The sequence below is a fragment of the Filicampus tigris genome, chromosome 18 (genome assembly GCF_054856515.1).
Source record: "Filicampus tigris isolate MCC_2025a chromosome 18, RoL_Ftig_1.0, whole genome shotgun sequence".
Classification (NCBI taxonomy): domain Eukaryota; kingdom Metazoa; phylum Chordata; class Actinopteri; order Syngnathiformes; family Syngnathidae; genus Filicampus; species Filicampus tigris.
The window spans coordinates 7,917,042-7,934,938 of NC_141234.1; the positions used below are offsets into that span (position 1 = coordinate 7,917,042).

General features: G+C 44.3%; 1 protein-coding gene across 7 annotated transcripts in view; it reads right to left on the bottom strand.

Moving 5' to 3' along the window:
- akap9 (A kinase (PRKA) anchor protein 9) overlaps positions 1–17,897 on the bottom strand; it is a 40,795-nt gene that overhangs the window by 12,395 nt on the left and 10,503 nt on the right. For 5 of the 7 annotated variants that reach the window (XM_086014493.1, XM_086014495.1, XM_086014491.1 and 2 more), the window contains 17 exons: positions 16,797–16,911; positions 16,276–16,474; positions 15,171–15,222; positions 14,397–14,693; positions 13,348–13,605; positions 12,755–12,837; positions 12,282–12,451; positions 11,884–12,017; positions 8,345–8,507; positions 6,765–6,859; positions 6,470–6,587; positions 5,943–5,981; positions 4,336–4,568; positions 3,767–3,886; positions 1,030–1,206; positions 277–381; positions 43–195 (listed from right to left, as the gene is read on the bottom strand). In XM_086014493.1, the coding sequence (XP_085870619.1) occupies positions 43–195; positions 277–381; positions 1,030–1,206; positions 3,767–3,886; positions 4,336–4,568; positions 5,943–5,981; positions 6,470–6,587; positions 6,765–6,859; positions 8,345–8,507; positions 11,884–12,017; positions 12,282–12,451; positions 12,755–12,837; positions 13,348–13,605; positions 14,397–14,693; positions 15,171–15,222; positions 16,276–16,474; positions 16,797–16,911 (2,511 nt within the window). The remainder of the gene's footprint in view (positions 1–42; positions 196–276; positions 382–1,029; positions 1,207–3,766; positions 3,887–4,335; positions 4,569–5,942; positions 5,982–6,469; positions 6,588–6,764; positions 6,860–8,344; positions 8,508–11,883; positions 12,018–12,281; positions 12,452–12,754; positions 12,838–13,347; positions 13,606–14,396; positions 14,694–15,170; positions 15,223–16,275; positions 16,475–16,796; positions 16,912–17,897) is intronic. The other 2 variants (XM_086014497.1, XM_086014494.1) reach the window with 1 other exon arrangement.

The window sequence follows — 17,897 nt, forward strand, 5'->3', positions numbered from 1 at the left end:
TGCAAAATGTGAGGTAAATGAGAACATATGGAACATATCTACCTGGAGCATGCTCTCCCTAGTTTCCAGGAACTGCTGCTGGCTGCTGATCTCCTTGCGCTGAATCTCCAGCTGCATATGGAGCTGCTGCACCTCCTCGCTCTTGTTCTCCAGCTCCTCCCGGAACTGCTCCAGCTGCTCCTCCAGGTGACAGATCTGAAGGAGGAGATGTCAGATCGAAAGTTGACGGACGCCGATCCGATCCTCAGCGAGAAGAACAGCAAAAGGAAACATTACCTCCTTCTCTTTCCGTTCCAACGCTTCTCTTTCGGTCTGCAACTGAACCTCCAGCGTGGAGGGCTTTGCCTCCGTGGTGGATGCATGACGCTTATCTTGTTCGTCCTTAAGACACACCAAAAAACGTTCATGAAACAAATTAATTTCAATCAATTTTTTTCAGCGGGATTTCAACCTGCAACCCAAAAGCTAAGTCTATCTATTCACTCGTTTTCTATAGTGCTTGTCCTGATTAGGGTCAAGAAAATGTATTGAGTTAAGTAGTTAGCTGCAGGCCTGTTGAAACCTCAAAACATTCGTAAAAAAATAAAAATAAATATTTGTGCACGACCCACCAGATGGGAATCAGCGCTGGCAACTTTTTCAATTTCAATTATATTTTAGGGTAGGCATGGTAGTTGCTTGATTGGCATTAGGAATGTGGGAAGAACACGCTCGCTCCGAGTTTGATTCTCAGCATTTGTGCTGAGAATCAAACTCGGAACCTCTCAACAGTGAGGCAGGCGTAGTAACCACTATCCTGCTGTGCTGCATTCAGTCCCAGTTCATTTATGTGAACATAAACACCACGACATTGTTTGAAATGGATCAGCCCACACATTGTTCCTGGCTCTGCGCAGCCCCTCCCTCCTCCTAGACGTCCTCTTAAAGTCAGCCCCTCATCACCATGCTCACACACACACACACACTCTCTCTCTCTCTCGCCATATAATGCGGCTCGCTCTCGCACCCCCACCTCCCCGTTTTCCTAACCTTCTCCAGGGAATCTGCGCTGGCCAGCAGGGCCTGCTCAAGCTCGCGGACGCGGCTCTCCAGCTTGTCAATCTCCTGGTCGCGCTCAGCCAGCTCGCGACGCAGCTGCTCGGAGCCCAGCAGCAGCTCGCTGCACCAGTCCGCCTTCTCCTTCAACTGGGCGCTCAGCTGCTCCACCTGGGTGGCGCAAAGAGGAAAACGAGAGGGAGAGCCGTTGAAAAGGCTCGCTCACGGATACCGATTGCTACACGGTGTAGCCGGCACATACACAGCTAGCTTGGAGGTCAGCTGATCCACCTGAGAAAGGAAGGAGGGAGGGAGGGAGGGTGGGAGAAAAGAAGTGCAGGGGGGTGGGAAAGAGAGCTTTCATTCAAGGGGGACAAACCATATAGTATCATTAAACAAGGGTAAGGGGCTCGCAGGATCCACCTGGAGGAGGAGGAGAAGGAAGAAGAGCGAGGAGAGGGCTCACTGGGAAGACAACCTAAAAAATGCACGTATCTACAGGAAACAAAGGGAGGGGCTGGGAATACTGAATGCACTCCAGCAGGGGTGGGCAAACTTTTGTGCAAACTTTTGTTTAAAACAGCCCACCCAAGTCTTTCGTAGATGAAAAGAGGAAAAAAAAAAAGTTAAAATGTCTATGGAAAATCGTTTATTCTAACAGTATGGTAATATTATTGTTAACAATTAATGTCATTTTAAAATAGATATTTAAATGTAGATATCAAAAATGCTTATTTCACATTTATTTGATTATTTATATAAATTAACATGATCTGAATTTAAAAAAAAAAATTGAATTAACCCCTTAACCAATTTTTGCCAAAAATGTACATTTAATTATTTTTCCTATATTATAATTATATAAATATAAGTAACACAATTTGCAATTCAATAAAAGAAATAAAAGCGTTGCTAGTGTTAATTTCACAACTTTTTTTTTTATTTACAAGAAAGAAATTAACCAATTATTTAATGGAATCAATGAATAAAATAAATGAATGCATTTTTTTTAACCAATTTTAGGTGGAAAAAAAAATCTAAAAAAGTATTACAGGAATGTTAATGTAAGTGAGAAGAAAAAAAACGTAAAATGGGTATATAAAATTGATTAATGGTAACATTTTTAATTGTATTATTTATAACTATTTATGACTAATTTATCAATTACTCAATAATATAAGTTAAATACATATATTTTGTATTACTTACAATAGTTCAAATACTCATTTGATGACATAAATGAATGAAACTAAATGAAATAATGAACAAATACATTTTAATTGCCAAATTTTAGAGGGAAAAAACAGCTAAATTAATCCAGCAATTACAACTCTGTAAATACGCAATGATCTGGTTTAAAGAAAGACGCGGCTGACATTTTGCCCACCCCTGCACTAAAAGCTCTCCAGGGGGTTAGGGGACACATGTAGCGACTAGAAGCAGTACCTTTAAGAACACTCCAGCCACCTGCAAAGACCAGGGAGAGAGAAGGTAGGAGGAGCGTGAAGGAGCACAGAGTGCCAAGGCAAAAAAAAGGAGAGAGATGAGCCAATGAGGAGTAAGCAAAGGAAGAAAAGAAACAATTTGAGGTATTTATAAAAAAAAAAAAAAAAAAATTGGCTCTCGAAATAAACAAAATGTAGGATGTCATCACCGGGCTCTCTCCCTGTGAGTTGGAAGCGCAAAATAATGTTAGAGAAGGTGATTTAATTTTGAGAATTTAAAACAAAATAACTATTAGGATTCTAAGCCTGAACGCCTGAAAGTCAGAGCATTAGCATGGAGTCACACAACATTTCTGAGTGTCGACCGGAAAGCTTATAATTAAAGGGGCCGTCACCACATATGGATAAGGTAAGCTATAGCATTCAAATGGAAGTAACATTCGTAACGTCGGAAAGGATGGACATTCCACACATTTGACAAAGCCACATTTTGAGTGCGTGCTTTGCCGCACGGTTATGGCACCAAACCACATGTTGCAATGACTGTTACACATTAACTAACTTCTTAAAAGGTTAAGCGTTGTGATCCAGAGTTCAGTCTAGTTAAAGCAACAACTGAACCAGCAAATTTGCGCATTGACGGTGAATTTACAAGAGACATGTTTTTCTCTAATAATACAGTATGTCCCTTTTAGGAAGATTTCATTGAACATGTGGAGGAAGGATGCAATTGATTTTACCCAATTGCTTTTCCCTTATTTTCACATGGAAGTAGATTATGATTGAATACAATGGCCTTTGTCTTTAGTTGTTATCCTTCGGTGTCATTAGTGAATTCCCACAATGACACTATTACTCCCGAAGTGTTAGGTGTCCCTATCTGGCAATGAGCTGCCTTTTCCCTGCACTCCTGAATGCAACCAATCCCTATGCGGGGGTCACACTAATCCTGACCAATCTATTTTTTTTTTCTTACCTTGGCATCATTCTCAACAGTCCCCTGGCTAACCTTTTTTTTTGTGGGGGGGTCAACCACGGCGATTTTCCCTCTATATGAGAAATGGCTCAACCCCATTCCCCCGTGAATAGGAGAGTTTTACTGTATTTCAGTTTCCCAGTGGCTCGATTAATGGTTACAATGTGACAAGCAAAAAGCACTCATTGCATTCTCCCACGTCAACAGGTTTGGAGTTACGTTCAAGGGAGCACAGGAAATCTACCTCTTCTATTGTGGCGCAGCACGGTGTCGTATATGCGGAAGGCGGATCCCTCCCTTCTTTTATTACCTGTTGGCTTCTTTGCTCCGAGCCGCTGGGAAGCTTCTGATGGTTCTTCAGCTGCTGCTCCAGTAGCTGAATCTCGTGCTGGAAGACGTCACGCTCATGTTCCCGGTCCACGGCTTGCTCCTACAAATGAGTAAAAATGAGTTTTCCCTGCATGAATAAGGCACTTAAAAAAAACATCTTTGTCTGTGGTGAGTAGTGTACTTCTAGTGGATATAAAAAGTCTACACACCCCTGGTCAAAGTTTTTGTGCTGTAAAAAAAAAAAAAAAAATTATTGTGACCTATAGCATGTACAACTCAACTGCAAAAATAAGAAATCTAATATTTTCATGAGGAAATGTAAAAATAAACACGAGATAACGGCGTCATCCATCTGAAGAAAAACAGCTCCAATACATTAAGCTACATTAAGTTTTCAATTTCAAAATAGGTACTGTATATAATTGGTACTTTTTTTTTTTACTTTAAAGTTCAGGAGTTTAACATGCATTTCTACTTTTTACACAAGTACCCTACTCAAGTGCTGAGAGTGAGTATTTTGCCACCTCCAGTGTACTGTATGTGGCTTACATCAAGGAAGCGCCGGTTCTTGTCCAGCTGCTTTTCCAGAGCCTGGATCTGCTGCTGGAGGTCCCCGGTCTCGTCCTTGCGGCCTTGCTCGAGCTCGATCACCCGGTTGACCTGCTCCTCCAGATCGGCCTCCAGGCTCTTTATCCGCTTCAGCAGGTCGGCGCTCTCCTTCTCCGCCTGCCGCTGCACCTCCACCTTCTCCTTCATCAGCTTCTCCGTCTCTTCCAGGAGATCTGAACGGGCACGGAAGTGTTAGTACCTCTATTGATGTAGAAGCGATTTTGGTGATGAATAGGATGCAGAGACTACTGAAGAGTCTGAGTTCTTCAGGCTTAAAATGATCTTACAGTTAGCCACCTGTTACTTAAACCTGCACAGTCTGGTGTTTTTATTTTTTTAATTCCAAAGTAGGGAAAATGAGTTTTGTGCATTTGTAGACAGGGCATAATCCAGCTGTTGTGGTTATCCTCAGACTCTTCAAACATCCCATTCACTTATCCAAGATGATCCCCACCCGACCAAGACGATTCTCGTTCCACTACCACCAAGGATCGACCCCCATTGGTTCACCTGGGATCGAAAAGCCCCCACGCGGGATTAGCGGTGACAAGGTGCGACAAGTGTGTGAGTGACAGACCATAACATTGCAATATCCATGCCCAGGAAGCATCGACAGGAGGGAGAGGGGAAATTGCAATCATATTATGGTGCAAAAAAAATTAAAAAAATTAATGTAACAAGATACTGATGATTGACGATTAGGAGACTGATGTAGCTTTCATTCCATCATGCTAAAACCAGGGCTATCACTCAATCCAAAATGCTAAAATATGCAGGGAAAGATTAGTGAAAAGCAAAAAGCTGAAGCAACGGTTAATTGTGATTGTCAGCCCAAAAGGAAGCACAAGCCTTGTTGGGTGATGCCAGAGGTGGGAGTAAGTCAGATATGTGAAAGTCTTAAGTCTCAAGTCATTACTTTCAAGTGTTAAACAAGCCTCATGTTAATGTGGGGAAAAAAAATAATAATAAAGCAAGTAGAGTCAAGTCACTACTTGGGTTAAGTCATAAAATCTTGCTCAGTCATTAGCCACTTCGCACTCAGTATCTGTACTTTTTAAAGGTCTCAAACCAGTTTCATTATCGTCTATTACTTTACTGTCGTCTATATTAAACACATGACCCACATGATGCATGTTAATGTTTGACCTGAGCTAAACTGTGAAGTTAACGTAACTTATCAGAGTGGGAGTTTTACAGCAGATGATGACATTAGATATGGAAGCTGTTTTTTTGTGTGTGTTTCTTTTACTTCGAAGTGCAAGCCTTACATGTTGCCATTCTCATTTTATCAAAAACATTATCTTGAATCCAAGTCCAATCATCTTCAGAGCTCCCTCCATGAAACGCGTCATGAGGTCAAGTCGAGTCTTTCGTAACTTTTATATAGTCCTAAATATGGCGACTTAAGTCAAACTCAAGTCATGTGACTCGAGTCGCCCACCTCTGTGTGATGCTGCCGGATTAGGGTTAGACTATTAAAAAGAACGTAAAGAGAGAGAGAGCGAGAGGGAGGGAGATGGGCCGAGCCATGCTCAAAGTGGACACACCTGCTTCAGGTGCTGCAACCATTGCAGCTTCAACTAGGCCTACAGGAGAATAAGAAAGCACAGGAGTTGAACATGCTTTGCTTTTGGGTCTCGAACAGGAACATCTCAGAAGAAAAGGACGGCGGAAAAAAAACAGGATGGAGCGGCATTCTCTTTGCGTTTCATCATTCGGGAGTTTGTTAAGTAGCTGTCGCCAGGAAGATGAAGTAAATAGCATGAAAGGAAGGGGTTTCTTAAATTGCCCCCCTGTTCTGAAATCTGCTGAATACTCACCCTTCACAAGACAAAAATGTCCCTTTTTAATAACAAGATGGTGGAAAAATTAAGCGTTTCATAGCAAGTCATTGAACTTTGCAGCAATGCTCCACCCACACGCAATGACACAAAACTGAGTACGTTTTTGAGAGCGAGAAAACTCTCAGTGTACAACAAAAGCAATTTCAAGAATTAAAAAAAAAAATGATACTTGTATGTAGCACTTTTCAGGACATCCAGACTTTTTGTCACACGTCTTCAGTGATACGTACAGAGCTCACGGGTACCGGCGGTCTCCCGCATGGCGTCTTGTTGCCGAGAAACCAGCTCGCGCTCCTCCTGCATTTGAAGCCTCTCCTGCTCCAGCTCCTGCAGTCGACTCCCAGTAACCTGCATTCAAATAGATTTTTTTTTTTTTTACAAAAATACAGTGAACCCCTGTTCACCACATATAGACTACATAAAGAGACCGTATAAAAAACATTTTACCCCTCACACATGATTTAAACTTGAGTGACAAACTTGAGCAATGCCAAGCGATACTTTTGAGGAGGTGTCATTATCTACCTGCAGCTCCTGCTCCAAGTTCAGATGGAGCTCCTCCTTCTGACGTAACTGCTCCTCCAGGGCAGCCCGCTCACCCGTGTAGCCGTCAATCAAACCTGCGTGAGATGGTCGGATAAGCGCGTTTATAATTTGCGTTCTTTTTTATAATTTGCGTTCTTTTGCGCACCGAGGAGGAGGAGAAGTGGATTAAAAAAAAAAAAAAACCTCAAGGTTACCAGCAAGCACAAACGCATTCCCGCTGCATAATTGAGGAACACACAAGCGAGCGCGTCTGACCCATTTTGCTCGACATGTGCAACAGGACTGAGTTGCAAATACAATGAAATGCTTTATGACGCCGCGGCTTCGTCCCAGGTCAGCAAGCATTTCGCTCCGGGATGCCATTCGGGATATGGATATGGAGAGGAGAGAGCAATTTTCTCCAAGAATAACTATTAAATATCATAAAGCTACATGTAGTGGCTTGATCGCGGCCGCTTGTGTTGATTATGTGAGCTTACAGGGTAAACATCCCGAGCGTTGCTGTATGTCAGACACCTGAGCAGGACTTTGTGTTGAGTTTGCCTAAGGAGGGTTCTTCTCCAGGATGCAGCATTCACGTGATGCCTTTTTTTTTTTTTTTTTTTTTTTAAATCATCACATCAAGACATTGTGACACTCATGTCAATTACACTTGCAATGCAATGATTCCCTGAAATGTAAGTATGACAATGCATTCATGGGGCGTTATCTTACATGTCTTGAAGTATTTTACAGTGGAAGGGATCTTTCCGTTTTTATTGCCGAATTGTACAAATGATAGGAAATGACCAGTTAGACCTAAGCACAAATGGGAATAGGTGAGGTTTCTCTGCGAGAAAATTGCCAATACCAAACTATGCTGGAATTTACTACATAAATGGTTTCAATTTGGTAGCAATCAAACAAAATCTGTAGGACCAGTTTGTTTGTGAAGAACCCTTGGAAATTGTGAAATCGAGGCTAGAATGACCAATTTGTTTTACAGCAGACTTATGTTACTTTGCCCCGAGAAATTTTCACAACAGAAACTTGCCTTGCCGGAACAAATCCATTTGCGCTCTGAGTCGCACTCCCCCCCCCCATATGCATTATAATTTGGCACATGCTCAATATAAACGTTTGCTACATTGTCACCTATGCCATAAAACAGTTGTATAGCTGCAAATATTAGATTTCCGTGACTATAACCTGATATTGCTCAGGTAAAAGAAAGATAAGCATAAGAAGTCTCACCATGAATCCGTGCCTTTCCAAAAGCTCGCGAAAAGTTGCTCAGTACTCGATAGACCAAAGCTAGCATTGGTGTGCGTGTGGTGTGCAAGCGAGCGCAACAGTTGGTCCCTGCAGGACCAGCTGTCTCTGACATGGATGGTTCGGCGAGTGACAGCCCACCGCCAATGTGATTTATTTTCCCCTTAAAGTCTTGCATGCCACCTGCCATTTTTGTATGCAACCCAAAGTGTGGGGGGGGGGGGGGGGGGAATCAACATCCCTGCCGCTACAACCGATTTATTGCACTTAGGCCATTTTGTGTACACGCGCGTGCGTCAGATGCTCACCCTCGGCCCGGTGCAGCTCGAGGGCCAGCTGCTCGCGTGCCCGGGACTCCTCAGCGAGGCGTTCCTGCAGCTCCTCTTGCTTCTGCAGGAGCTCGCTGATCTCCTGGTTGTGGCGGAAGGACTCACGCATGAGCTCCGTCTGGGTGATGCGGGCATGTTCGAGCTGAAAGGTGACCACAAAAAAAGTAGGATACTAATTACTACCGCAGCTCCAATTGTTTGTCCAGGTGCAAATTTGGAGAGGTCTTGAATCACAATCGAGATGAATTTGAGCATTTATCATCATGTCTCTTAAAGCGGATCTTGTGTGATTATCCTGTGGTGTGGGATGTGTTTTGAGTCATTTTCCTTTGTTAAATAATGAATGAAGTTGTTAACCTGTTTAATATGTAGAATGAAAAATGCAACATACCACAGAAACCACAGTATTGTTTTTTTTAAACTTCAGTTAGTTAGGACGCGAGTGTTGTGATATATGGCAAGATTGTGTTTGGTTGTCATTCCACGAAGACTCTTTGACACATTTGCGTATCTCTGGAGTGCAAAGGTCTTTTGGCCACATTATGCAAAGCAGGGAGTGGTGACGTTGCCACGTGGAAGTCACACAATCCTCGCAGTCAGGTGTAGTACAGATACAAGTATAAAATAATTTTTACCCTCACTGTTTTTTTTTTTGTTTTTGTTTTTTTTAGATTAGACAGAATTTTAGAACAGATGAAGCTTGCAGTTCATCGGGTGGGACAGTCATTCACCACGAATCACACTTTTAGCCGATTAAAAAAAAAAAAAAAATTGTCAAGAATTATGTCACTTTTCTGAAATGCACCACTGCTCTCAGTTGATGATATTTAATTCATCACGTGCGTAAATGAAGCTGCAGGGGGTAAAATATTCATCGGCACCTCTCATGCGACGCGTGAGGTGTAAACTTACTGTATAGGGTGGTGTGGGCAGAGAGATTCTGGAGATAACTTTAAGCAGGTGACCATTTGTGCGATGATTGACGTGCGAGATCTTCGTCTGCACCAGGACGGCGTTCCTCTCCGTCAAGATGGTGTAGACGGGGAAAGGCCGCGGCAGGGGGATCCGAGATTCCACCTCGTACACGTCCTGGTCCTCCCCTTCCACCCACGTGGTGCTGTGCATCCTTGAATTCCAGAAGGAGTGGTGGGAATCCATGGCTGCCCCCTTTCTTTTTTCTTTTTCCCCCCCTTCTGATCACCGGAGAAGGTTCGCCATGACCCGGGAATGAAGTTGATGTTGCGGTTGGCTGCCCGGCAACGGTTAACACTTTCGTGGCTTGGTTGAGCGGGTAAACAGGTCCGACCGCAGCGTGCGGCAAAGCGGAAAAGTCCAAATGCAGCTCGTCATCCTGATTCCATCAACTTCCGCGGCATTCCTGAGCGCAACCACGGGGAGGTACGTGTACTCCGAGCTACGGGGTCCTCTTCGGTGATCCCCCTGCTCCTTCTGATCTTCTTTTTTTTCCAGTGAAAAAGCACAAATCACATCCCCTTAGTCTTCCCCCTCTGGAGATTCCCAAACAAAGCTATATCGCCGTAGCAACAACAAGCTTTTCCCGAGGGCTCCCCCCTCGTTTTAATTGCTCAGTACAAGCGAGGGTGAAATGACATGACAGTCCTTCCAGCGTTTGCCCGTCATTCCCGCTCCACGCGTGCTCTCGATATGACTCACCGGGGCTGGAGCGCTTATCAGGCGATGTTTCCTTACTCTTTTCCACCAAAAAAAAAAAAAAAAAAGCTCAAATCCAAGACTTCCACGGCGGCTTTCCCCTCATTGTGGTTCATTGACTGCACTGATCACCGGGCTGAAGAATTGTGCTCAGTGGAACCAGGGAGGGAGGCAGGGAGGGAGGGAATGAGGGCAAGGGAGGCGTGGCTTCTATTCCCAACACCACCGGGCCAGCCAGGTAGAATAGCAAATAGATCTCTCTCGCGCACACATTGACACCACTCCCTATCGCACTACCGTGCGCACACAAATAACCCCTAGACAACACACACACACACCCTCCCAGCAACCAAGTCGTCAAACCGGATTCGCTCCTCGCAAAGTCACACGCAGAAGAGCGATTGAAAAATTCCCACGACACCTCCCTGTGTGACATCTTGTCATGCTTAAAACACTTTCCCCGTGGCATTAAAATCATTAAGAAAAATGGACGGTTTATTGACGACTGCATATGTATTGTGCACTTCATGGTTGGCTATCACGAGTTGTTCTTGGCTCTGTTTTGAGAAGTGGGACGTGTCCACGGACTTTTTCATTTGTTGCGACTTTCTTTTTCCATGTACTTTGTCAGCATACGTGCTCGTGCCTGAACCCGCAGATTGTGGCCATTTTTTTTTTTTTACACTATGGATTTATTTCTAGGAATTCAGTTGATTTCTTTCGTGCAAGGTGGCAGCTCTCATGAATGACTGTCAAGAGGTTGACATTATTCATGATACTAAATTTCCATCATGCGTGCGCAAGTGCTTTTTGGGGTGTGGACTACTAAGGATTATTTCTAGTTGTTGTGATGTGTTGTGTTAAAAAACGGTTTTGATCATTTATTTATTTATAGGCAAAAAAATACAATTTTCTTCCACTAGATGTTAGAAGGTACATATTTCGACCCTGTTTAGCCACTTTTTGTGAATGGTTTTGCTAAGTGGTGTGCCGTGAGATTTTTTTCTGCCTTGGCTTAAAGGTTGAGAAACACTGGTGTAAATAAGTGTGCAGTACTTCTTTGGACTCTATGGGTTGTTTTTAGTTGTTCTAATACCTATTATATTATCATCAATTTATTTCCATTGTGCACAGTGGTCGTTATGGTGAATTTGTTTAAGAATTTACTGTAGGACGGTTGAAACAAAAAAGCTCGGTGTGCACAAGCCCTAAAAACGTTCAGAACATACGCAAATGTTTTACATTTGAATTAAAAAAAAAAAAAAGAAAATATTCAAAAGATTGCTTTGCCAGAAGCGAGGCAGAACGATGCTTAACAACAGTGACGCCTGCTTTGGACTTGGGTTGCTACAATCTATTTTTGGATCACCAAGACAAATGCCACCCAAGCGTGAGTAAGACATGAATTTCAGCCACGGGGTAGGATGCGGCGTGCACTCGCTTACAGTAACAAGCTCAATGGCCTAGTTAAACTCGACTGAGAGTGGCCGACGCTACATGCAGCGGGCGCACGGCATGGGGGCGGGGGGGGCTAACTCACCCAGCTGGACTATGATAGGCTGTCTGCCGGTGGGACAAAAGCTCCATGTAAATACAGCTCGTTTCTAGGGGCGACCGCTGGGAATGAGGTGGCTCCTTTGAGTGTGTGTGTGTGTGTGTGTGGGGGGGGGGGGGGGGGGGGGGGATGTGTGTGTGTGTGTGGAGGGGGGGGGCATTTTCACTTTGTTGAAAGGTCCCATTCTGCAGTCATCTCCAGACTGGGAAAACCAATAGCTGTCTGTGTTTAAATATACGGAGTATGTGGGAAAGCTCTAAAAAGTACACTTAATGAGTTGCCTTTTTTGTACCTGGTTGGTGGTGTCAGTGATAACCATCAGCATCTTCTCCAAGGCCGTCTGGAGGCGACTGCTGATGCCCATCAGATGCTCCTCATCCTCCCCCCGGAGCAGGCTGTCGCCAGACGAACGCGTGGCAGACTGACCTAGTGCGGGAAGAGATACGGATTGTTTCTCATCGACGTACAATTTCTTATTTTCCGACAGTTAAGCGCAGTGCTAACGCGCTAAAGTGTACACAACCTTACAGCGGCTTATTTTATCTCGATTTCAGGGATAAAATCTGTTTCGTGTTTTTGAACACTTAGCCTACTACGCTATTCTATTTAAACTTTTGTCACGATGGCGGTACTTGGAATAAAAAGCACTAGGTAGTTATTTGTATTGGCAGTTAAATGAGTGTTACGTGCCTGCGGCGTGCGTCGCGGATGACGGTGCAGCCTGCAGCCCCGTGCGAGAAAAAGCATCCACCTGCAGACTTTGCATGTGGAGGCCCATTGTTTCTTCTGCCGCCGCCGTGGTCTTGAGGACGTCGGCCAACACGCCGCTCAGCCTCTCGTTGGCCCTGCGCAGGATCGTTCTGAAAGCAAAGTTCAGGCGGACTTCAGTGATGTCATCCCATCGCTAACACTAACGCAGCGGTTCACAATCGTTTTGCTTCGAGGGACACCTTGAAGCGGGGATTTTTTTTTTTCCAAGGACCCCTTCCTAACCTAACGGCACATAAACATACCGTGCCACTTGATGTGGCCCTGAATGAACTGCGAGATGTACGTCATGAAGTGAAAATTATTTTGCCGCGCCCCCAGATGTAGCTCACAAATCCCCGTTTGAGAACCACTGCACTGGTGAATAATTCCATTAAAAATGATGCGATCATCACCTTTCGTTGTCCTTGTCCGCCGATTCAAAATCGTCCTGCTCTTCCTGGGCTTTTTGGTCACCATCTTCTTTCATCTGTAGCGGCTGTACGGGGAAGAGGGAGAAAACAGAAAGCAGTCCCGTCATCGCTCCGCCGCAAGACTGGTACTGTCGGTGCCACAAATTCAAATCAGGACCACCCCGTAAACAGCGGCGCTTGTGACACAAACACCCTTGGACTTCCTTGGAGTGCGGAGAGACACTAGTTTCTTTGTGCTGCCATGGCAACAGGTGCAGCTGGGATGCAGCTGGGGGGGGGCGCAAAAAAAGCACGGCAGCACCACCAGCTGGAAAGATGATAGTAACGCGGATGGCTAGGTCCAAATCTCACCCATCTGTTTTCTACACCACATGCAGGGTTTTAAATTGATCTGTTTACTCATGATTTAATACAATTATTTCATATTGATCATCCTGATACTGTAATATTCAAGCCACTAAGAAGATATTACTTGTGAGAATTTTCAAATGTAAATCATGTATCAAATACTGTTCTAAGTATCAATGTGCGCGTGTTTGATGATTTTCCGAAGGTAATACGCAAACAACACTCGCCTTCTCCTCTGCTCCCAATTCAGCTCGCCGCAGCTTCTCCCGGAGCTTCCGGATCTCAGTGTTCCTGTCCCGCAGCTCCTCCTCCAGGCGCTCCCTCTCCTCCTTCAGCCACGCGCCCACCGAGGCAGCCGCGTCCCCCTCTGCCGCCTCCTCGCCGTCCGACCGGGTCTGCATGCCGGTGCTGGCCTGGCAGGAGAGTTTATTGATCCGGGCCAGCTCCGTCTGCTGCGCGCACTCCACCGACATCTGGACGATGGCCTGGAGACAACACGTTCAGGTCGGAGATGCTTTTATTTGTGACAAGACTGCCCAAATGGAACGTATTTGTCACTGTTGAGCCACATGTCTTCGCCTTAAACAAATACATCATTGCACATCATGACTGTTCAGACTGTTACACGTGCCTGCATTCAAAAAATAAGAAACTGATGTTTTGGGGTTTTTTGGGGTTTTTTTGCGCCTACTGTTACACTCCAGTGTACTAATTAATAATGCACAGCAATATGATAGGACGCGAGAGCACTCGAGAGAGCATAGCAACTATGCCAAGGCCATTTACGACCTGGCAAATCTATGCATGGAGAGGATATTAATAGCTCAAAGGAGGTCAATTAATCCATAACATAAGGTGAACACGCAAACTCCACACAGGAAGGGCAGATTTAAAGAATCCGACCCCGAAATTTCAGAACAGTGCGGCCATTATGCTAACCACTACAACATCATGCTGCGGTACTATTACATGAAAATGTAAATGCAAATTCTCAATCAGGTTTGACAGTGCAGCTCGTGACGCTGCATATAAATTGCACATTTGAGTTCAAATTGGATAAAACTTCATTTGATACCGGAGCGTTAACAGGGTAAATATTGAATCGTGTTTCCTTGTTAAATCAACATTTCCATTTTCAACTAACTGCATCCGAATTCCAGCTATCTGACCCTCACAATATCATCGGTAGATTGATTTATTATTGAAAGATGATGCATTATTTTACATCATCTACAAATGGCCTAGGCCCATCTGAGTCAACGTAACCATCACCTACCTTAGCAACTTCCACCTCCACACTCAGCTTCCCTTGCAGCTCGCCCTGCCCAGCAACACCGTCCGTCTCCCGGGAGCTCGAGGCCCCTCCGCCGCCGCCGGTATCCCGTCGCTCGCCCTTCCTCTCCCTCTCCAGTTGCTGCCGCAGCTCCGTCAGCTCGGCGCGGTGCCGCTCCTCGAGCGCGGCCAATTCTTGGACGTACTCGTTGTACAGCGCCCTCCTCAGCGCCTGCAGCTTGGCGCTCAAGCCCGAGCGGGACCCCGACGCCCACTGGGACAGCTGCTCCTCGGTGAGCTCCTGAAGATGTGGGAGCAAACGATGAAGCGTGCAGGAATGTGCAAAATAACAAACACAGCCTTCGGCTCTCGGTTCAATCCACCGCGTTGTTCTCGGGTCTTGTGATCAATTCCTCACATCAGATGGGAACCCTCCAAGTTATGAGGATGGAAAGGGAGGGATAAACTAAGAGGGCGGCTCATGCTCCATTCGCACCAGAGTACACGCAATACAGGCGGATTATGTAACTTCCCACCCTTCTAATCAGTCAATATAGGACAGTTCATCCTGCTGCTTCTGGAGCAAATTGGGAGGGTGGTGGTGTCGGGGCAGGGGCAGGGGCAGGGGATATTTAGGGCACGTTTAGCCCTAAAGGCTGCTACCGCCTCCCCTCGCGTCCACTCAGCCTGTCAGGCTCTCTTAGCGCCCGCGCAACAATCAGCTCCGTAGTAGGATATAATGATGTGACAAGGGGGACTTAAATGGAGGAAGTCAAACCTTGAGCTCGCCTTCGTACTCCTCGCCACGCTCTTGACTGAACTGTGGACCACTGGAAAACATGAAAAATGATAAGTGAAATGTTAGATGAGAAGTATTTTTAGAACTAAACAGGCCCAAAAGGCTCAATCAATCAATCAATCACATTTTATTTATATAGCACTTTTCATACATAAAAATGCAACTCAAAGTGCTTTAAAACATTCAAAGCAAAACATAGAATTATCTTCAATCAAAAGAAAAGATAAATTATTTAAAAGTTGTTGAAAGCCAAACTAAAAAGGTGTGTCTTGAGCTTCCTCTTAAAAATATCAACAGTCTCTGCAGACCTGACATCCTCTGGCAGGCTATTCCAAAGGTGAGGACCAAAATGGCTGAATGCAGCCTCGCCATGCATTTTGGTCCTCACACTATTGAAATCATTTCAAATTAATTCATTCATAGGCCATTCGTTCTAACTTTTTTTGTTATAACTTTTTCAAAAGCTTATATAAACGATATTACTGTTCAAAAGTTTGGAGTGACTTTGACAATTTTCAAAGGAAAGCATACTGTATCTATCAAAATAAGTTCATTTCTAATTGACGCCCAAACTTCAGTACAGTGCCGTCTTTGTAAAGCCTGCAAGGCAAGGACTGTCACTGTTGAATGTTTTTAAATGTATTATTTGTATTGATTATTCCATCGATTAATCGAATACAATTTTATTTTGCATTAGAGTGTTTTACAAAACATTTTTTTCCCCAATTGCTGTTCATGAACCAGTTGTTATTCATTTGAGATTGTTTAGGGATAAAACAACATCTAAACAACAATCAAGCGATATCCCACGAGTTGAAGCCCTTTTGAAACTGATTCAGTTACTGGCTCGGTCATTGTTTTCCAAGGTAAAGGCAGCTCTTATGATTCAGCACAAAACAATCATTCTACTTTCATGAAGGACTACAGAAATCAGATAAATAAAGAAATCAGTAATTATTGCTAAGAGGCTGAACGCAGAGGATTTGGGCAAACAATGGGTATCAACGATTACTCGATCATTAAACTAGTTCTCGATTCATTTGATAATCGATTAATCTTGACACCCGGAATGCTGCGAACTCACCTGTCCTGGGCTTGCGAGCCTGTGCGCTCCCGCAGTTGCCGGCGTAACATGGCGAGCTCGGCGCTGCAGCGCTCCTCCGTCTGGGCGAGGCTCTTCTGGTGTTGAGTTTGGAGGCGCTCCACCTCCTGCCGGTGACTCTCCTCTAGGTGGTGATGTTTTTCCGCCGCCTCCGCCTTCAGCCTTTGGACCTCGTCCGAATCTGATTGGCGGACGTCTGAATTCAATACAGTGTTTTCCAACTATATTGTGGGTGACCTAGCAAAACTGTACAGTATTTTCTACACACCTTTTTCTTGGATTTTTTTTTTTTTTTTTGTCAAATATGTTTACAAGTTTGTTTAAAAGGTGTGTTTTAATAAGTTTAAATGCGTTTGAAGCATGTGAGGAGGGGTAAAACAATTTTAAAAAATCTCTCTGTAGTGCGGATTTTCAGCTATTATGGGTGTTTCTGGAACGTATGTCAGCGAGAAAAAAAATGACTAAATGGCTCTCATTATTACACAACCACACCATTAGCTGACCTTGGTCAACGGCATACTTCTGGTTTTCCGCCTCCTCCTGCAACAGCTCCAGTTGAGCAGCGTGGATGTGAGTCAGGCTGATGCGCTGCGCCTCCAACTGCAGCTTGCACTCGCCCTTAAGACAGGAAAAAAAGTTAGCGTTGATGTGACAGCGGATGGAAAAAAAAAAAAAAATGTGAATACTTGCCTCATCATAGTTTGCGATTCCAAAATCACTTATTCACCCTTTTTTTGGGTTGAACCCATCGTTGGCTATTTCTACAATACTCGAAAATGGCGCCAAAGCCCCGGCTAATAGGAAAGTAGTAATTGAGGTCATGGAAGCACCGCACGCTAATGTGAATAAGAGATTAACATTTTTTAATCGGTTTAGCCTGGGTTGTTAGTGGAAGTTAAACAGTCTTTGCCATGTGCATTTACTGTACGTACTGTGCTTCTGGTGCATATTTCATTGCAGGACACATAATTGTTTTCCCTCAGTGAATTAGTTGTGTTTTGTTGTTTTTTTTGCGGCAGGGCTCGGTCCGTGTCCCTTGCGAATAGCGTGGGTTTCCTGTCATTCAATTATGCAATTGTGCTCATCTCTGGTGATGAATCGATAGCGGTCATAATGCGACTAATCCCACTTCAATGACAGAGTGCAGGAACAAGCCAATTACCGGGCGGTAAACTAAAAGCAAGGGCTCCACTCATTGCGATTTATGCATTCGTGCTAATTCGTCCTGGCGAAGTAATTATGCGACTGCTGTTCTGCTGCCTTTGATGTCGGGCGCGTTTGACCGTTTCAATGGCGGCTTTGTTAAATGACCAGATTTTGCCGCCACACATACACAGAAACCCTTTTTTTTTTTTTTTTTTTTACCTATGCTCGGTTATTGACCAAAAACTCAGATTCTGGAAATTACTGTACATTTAACCTACTGACATTGAAAAGCAACAGCTAGCATATTTCTTTAAAGTGGAAGTCAACCCCCAGTTTTTGGGGGGTTTTCATTAGTGTTACATGAGAGATGATGGCGTGCGCCCTTATCTAATTTCACTTAACTGGTCCAAAATGTATTACTGCAAATAATGTCTGTGTTAAATAAAGGTTGGGGAACA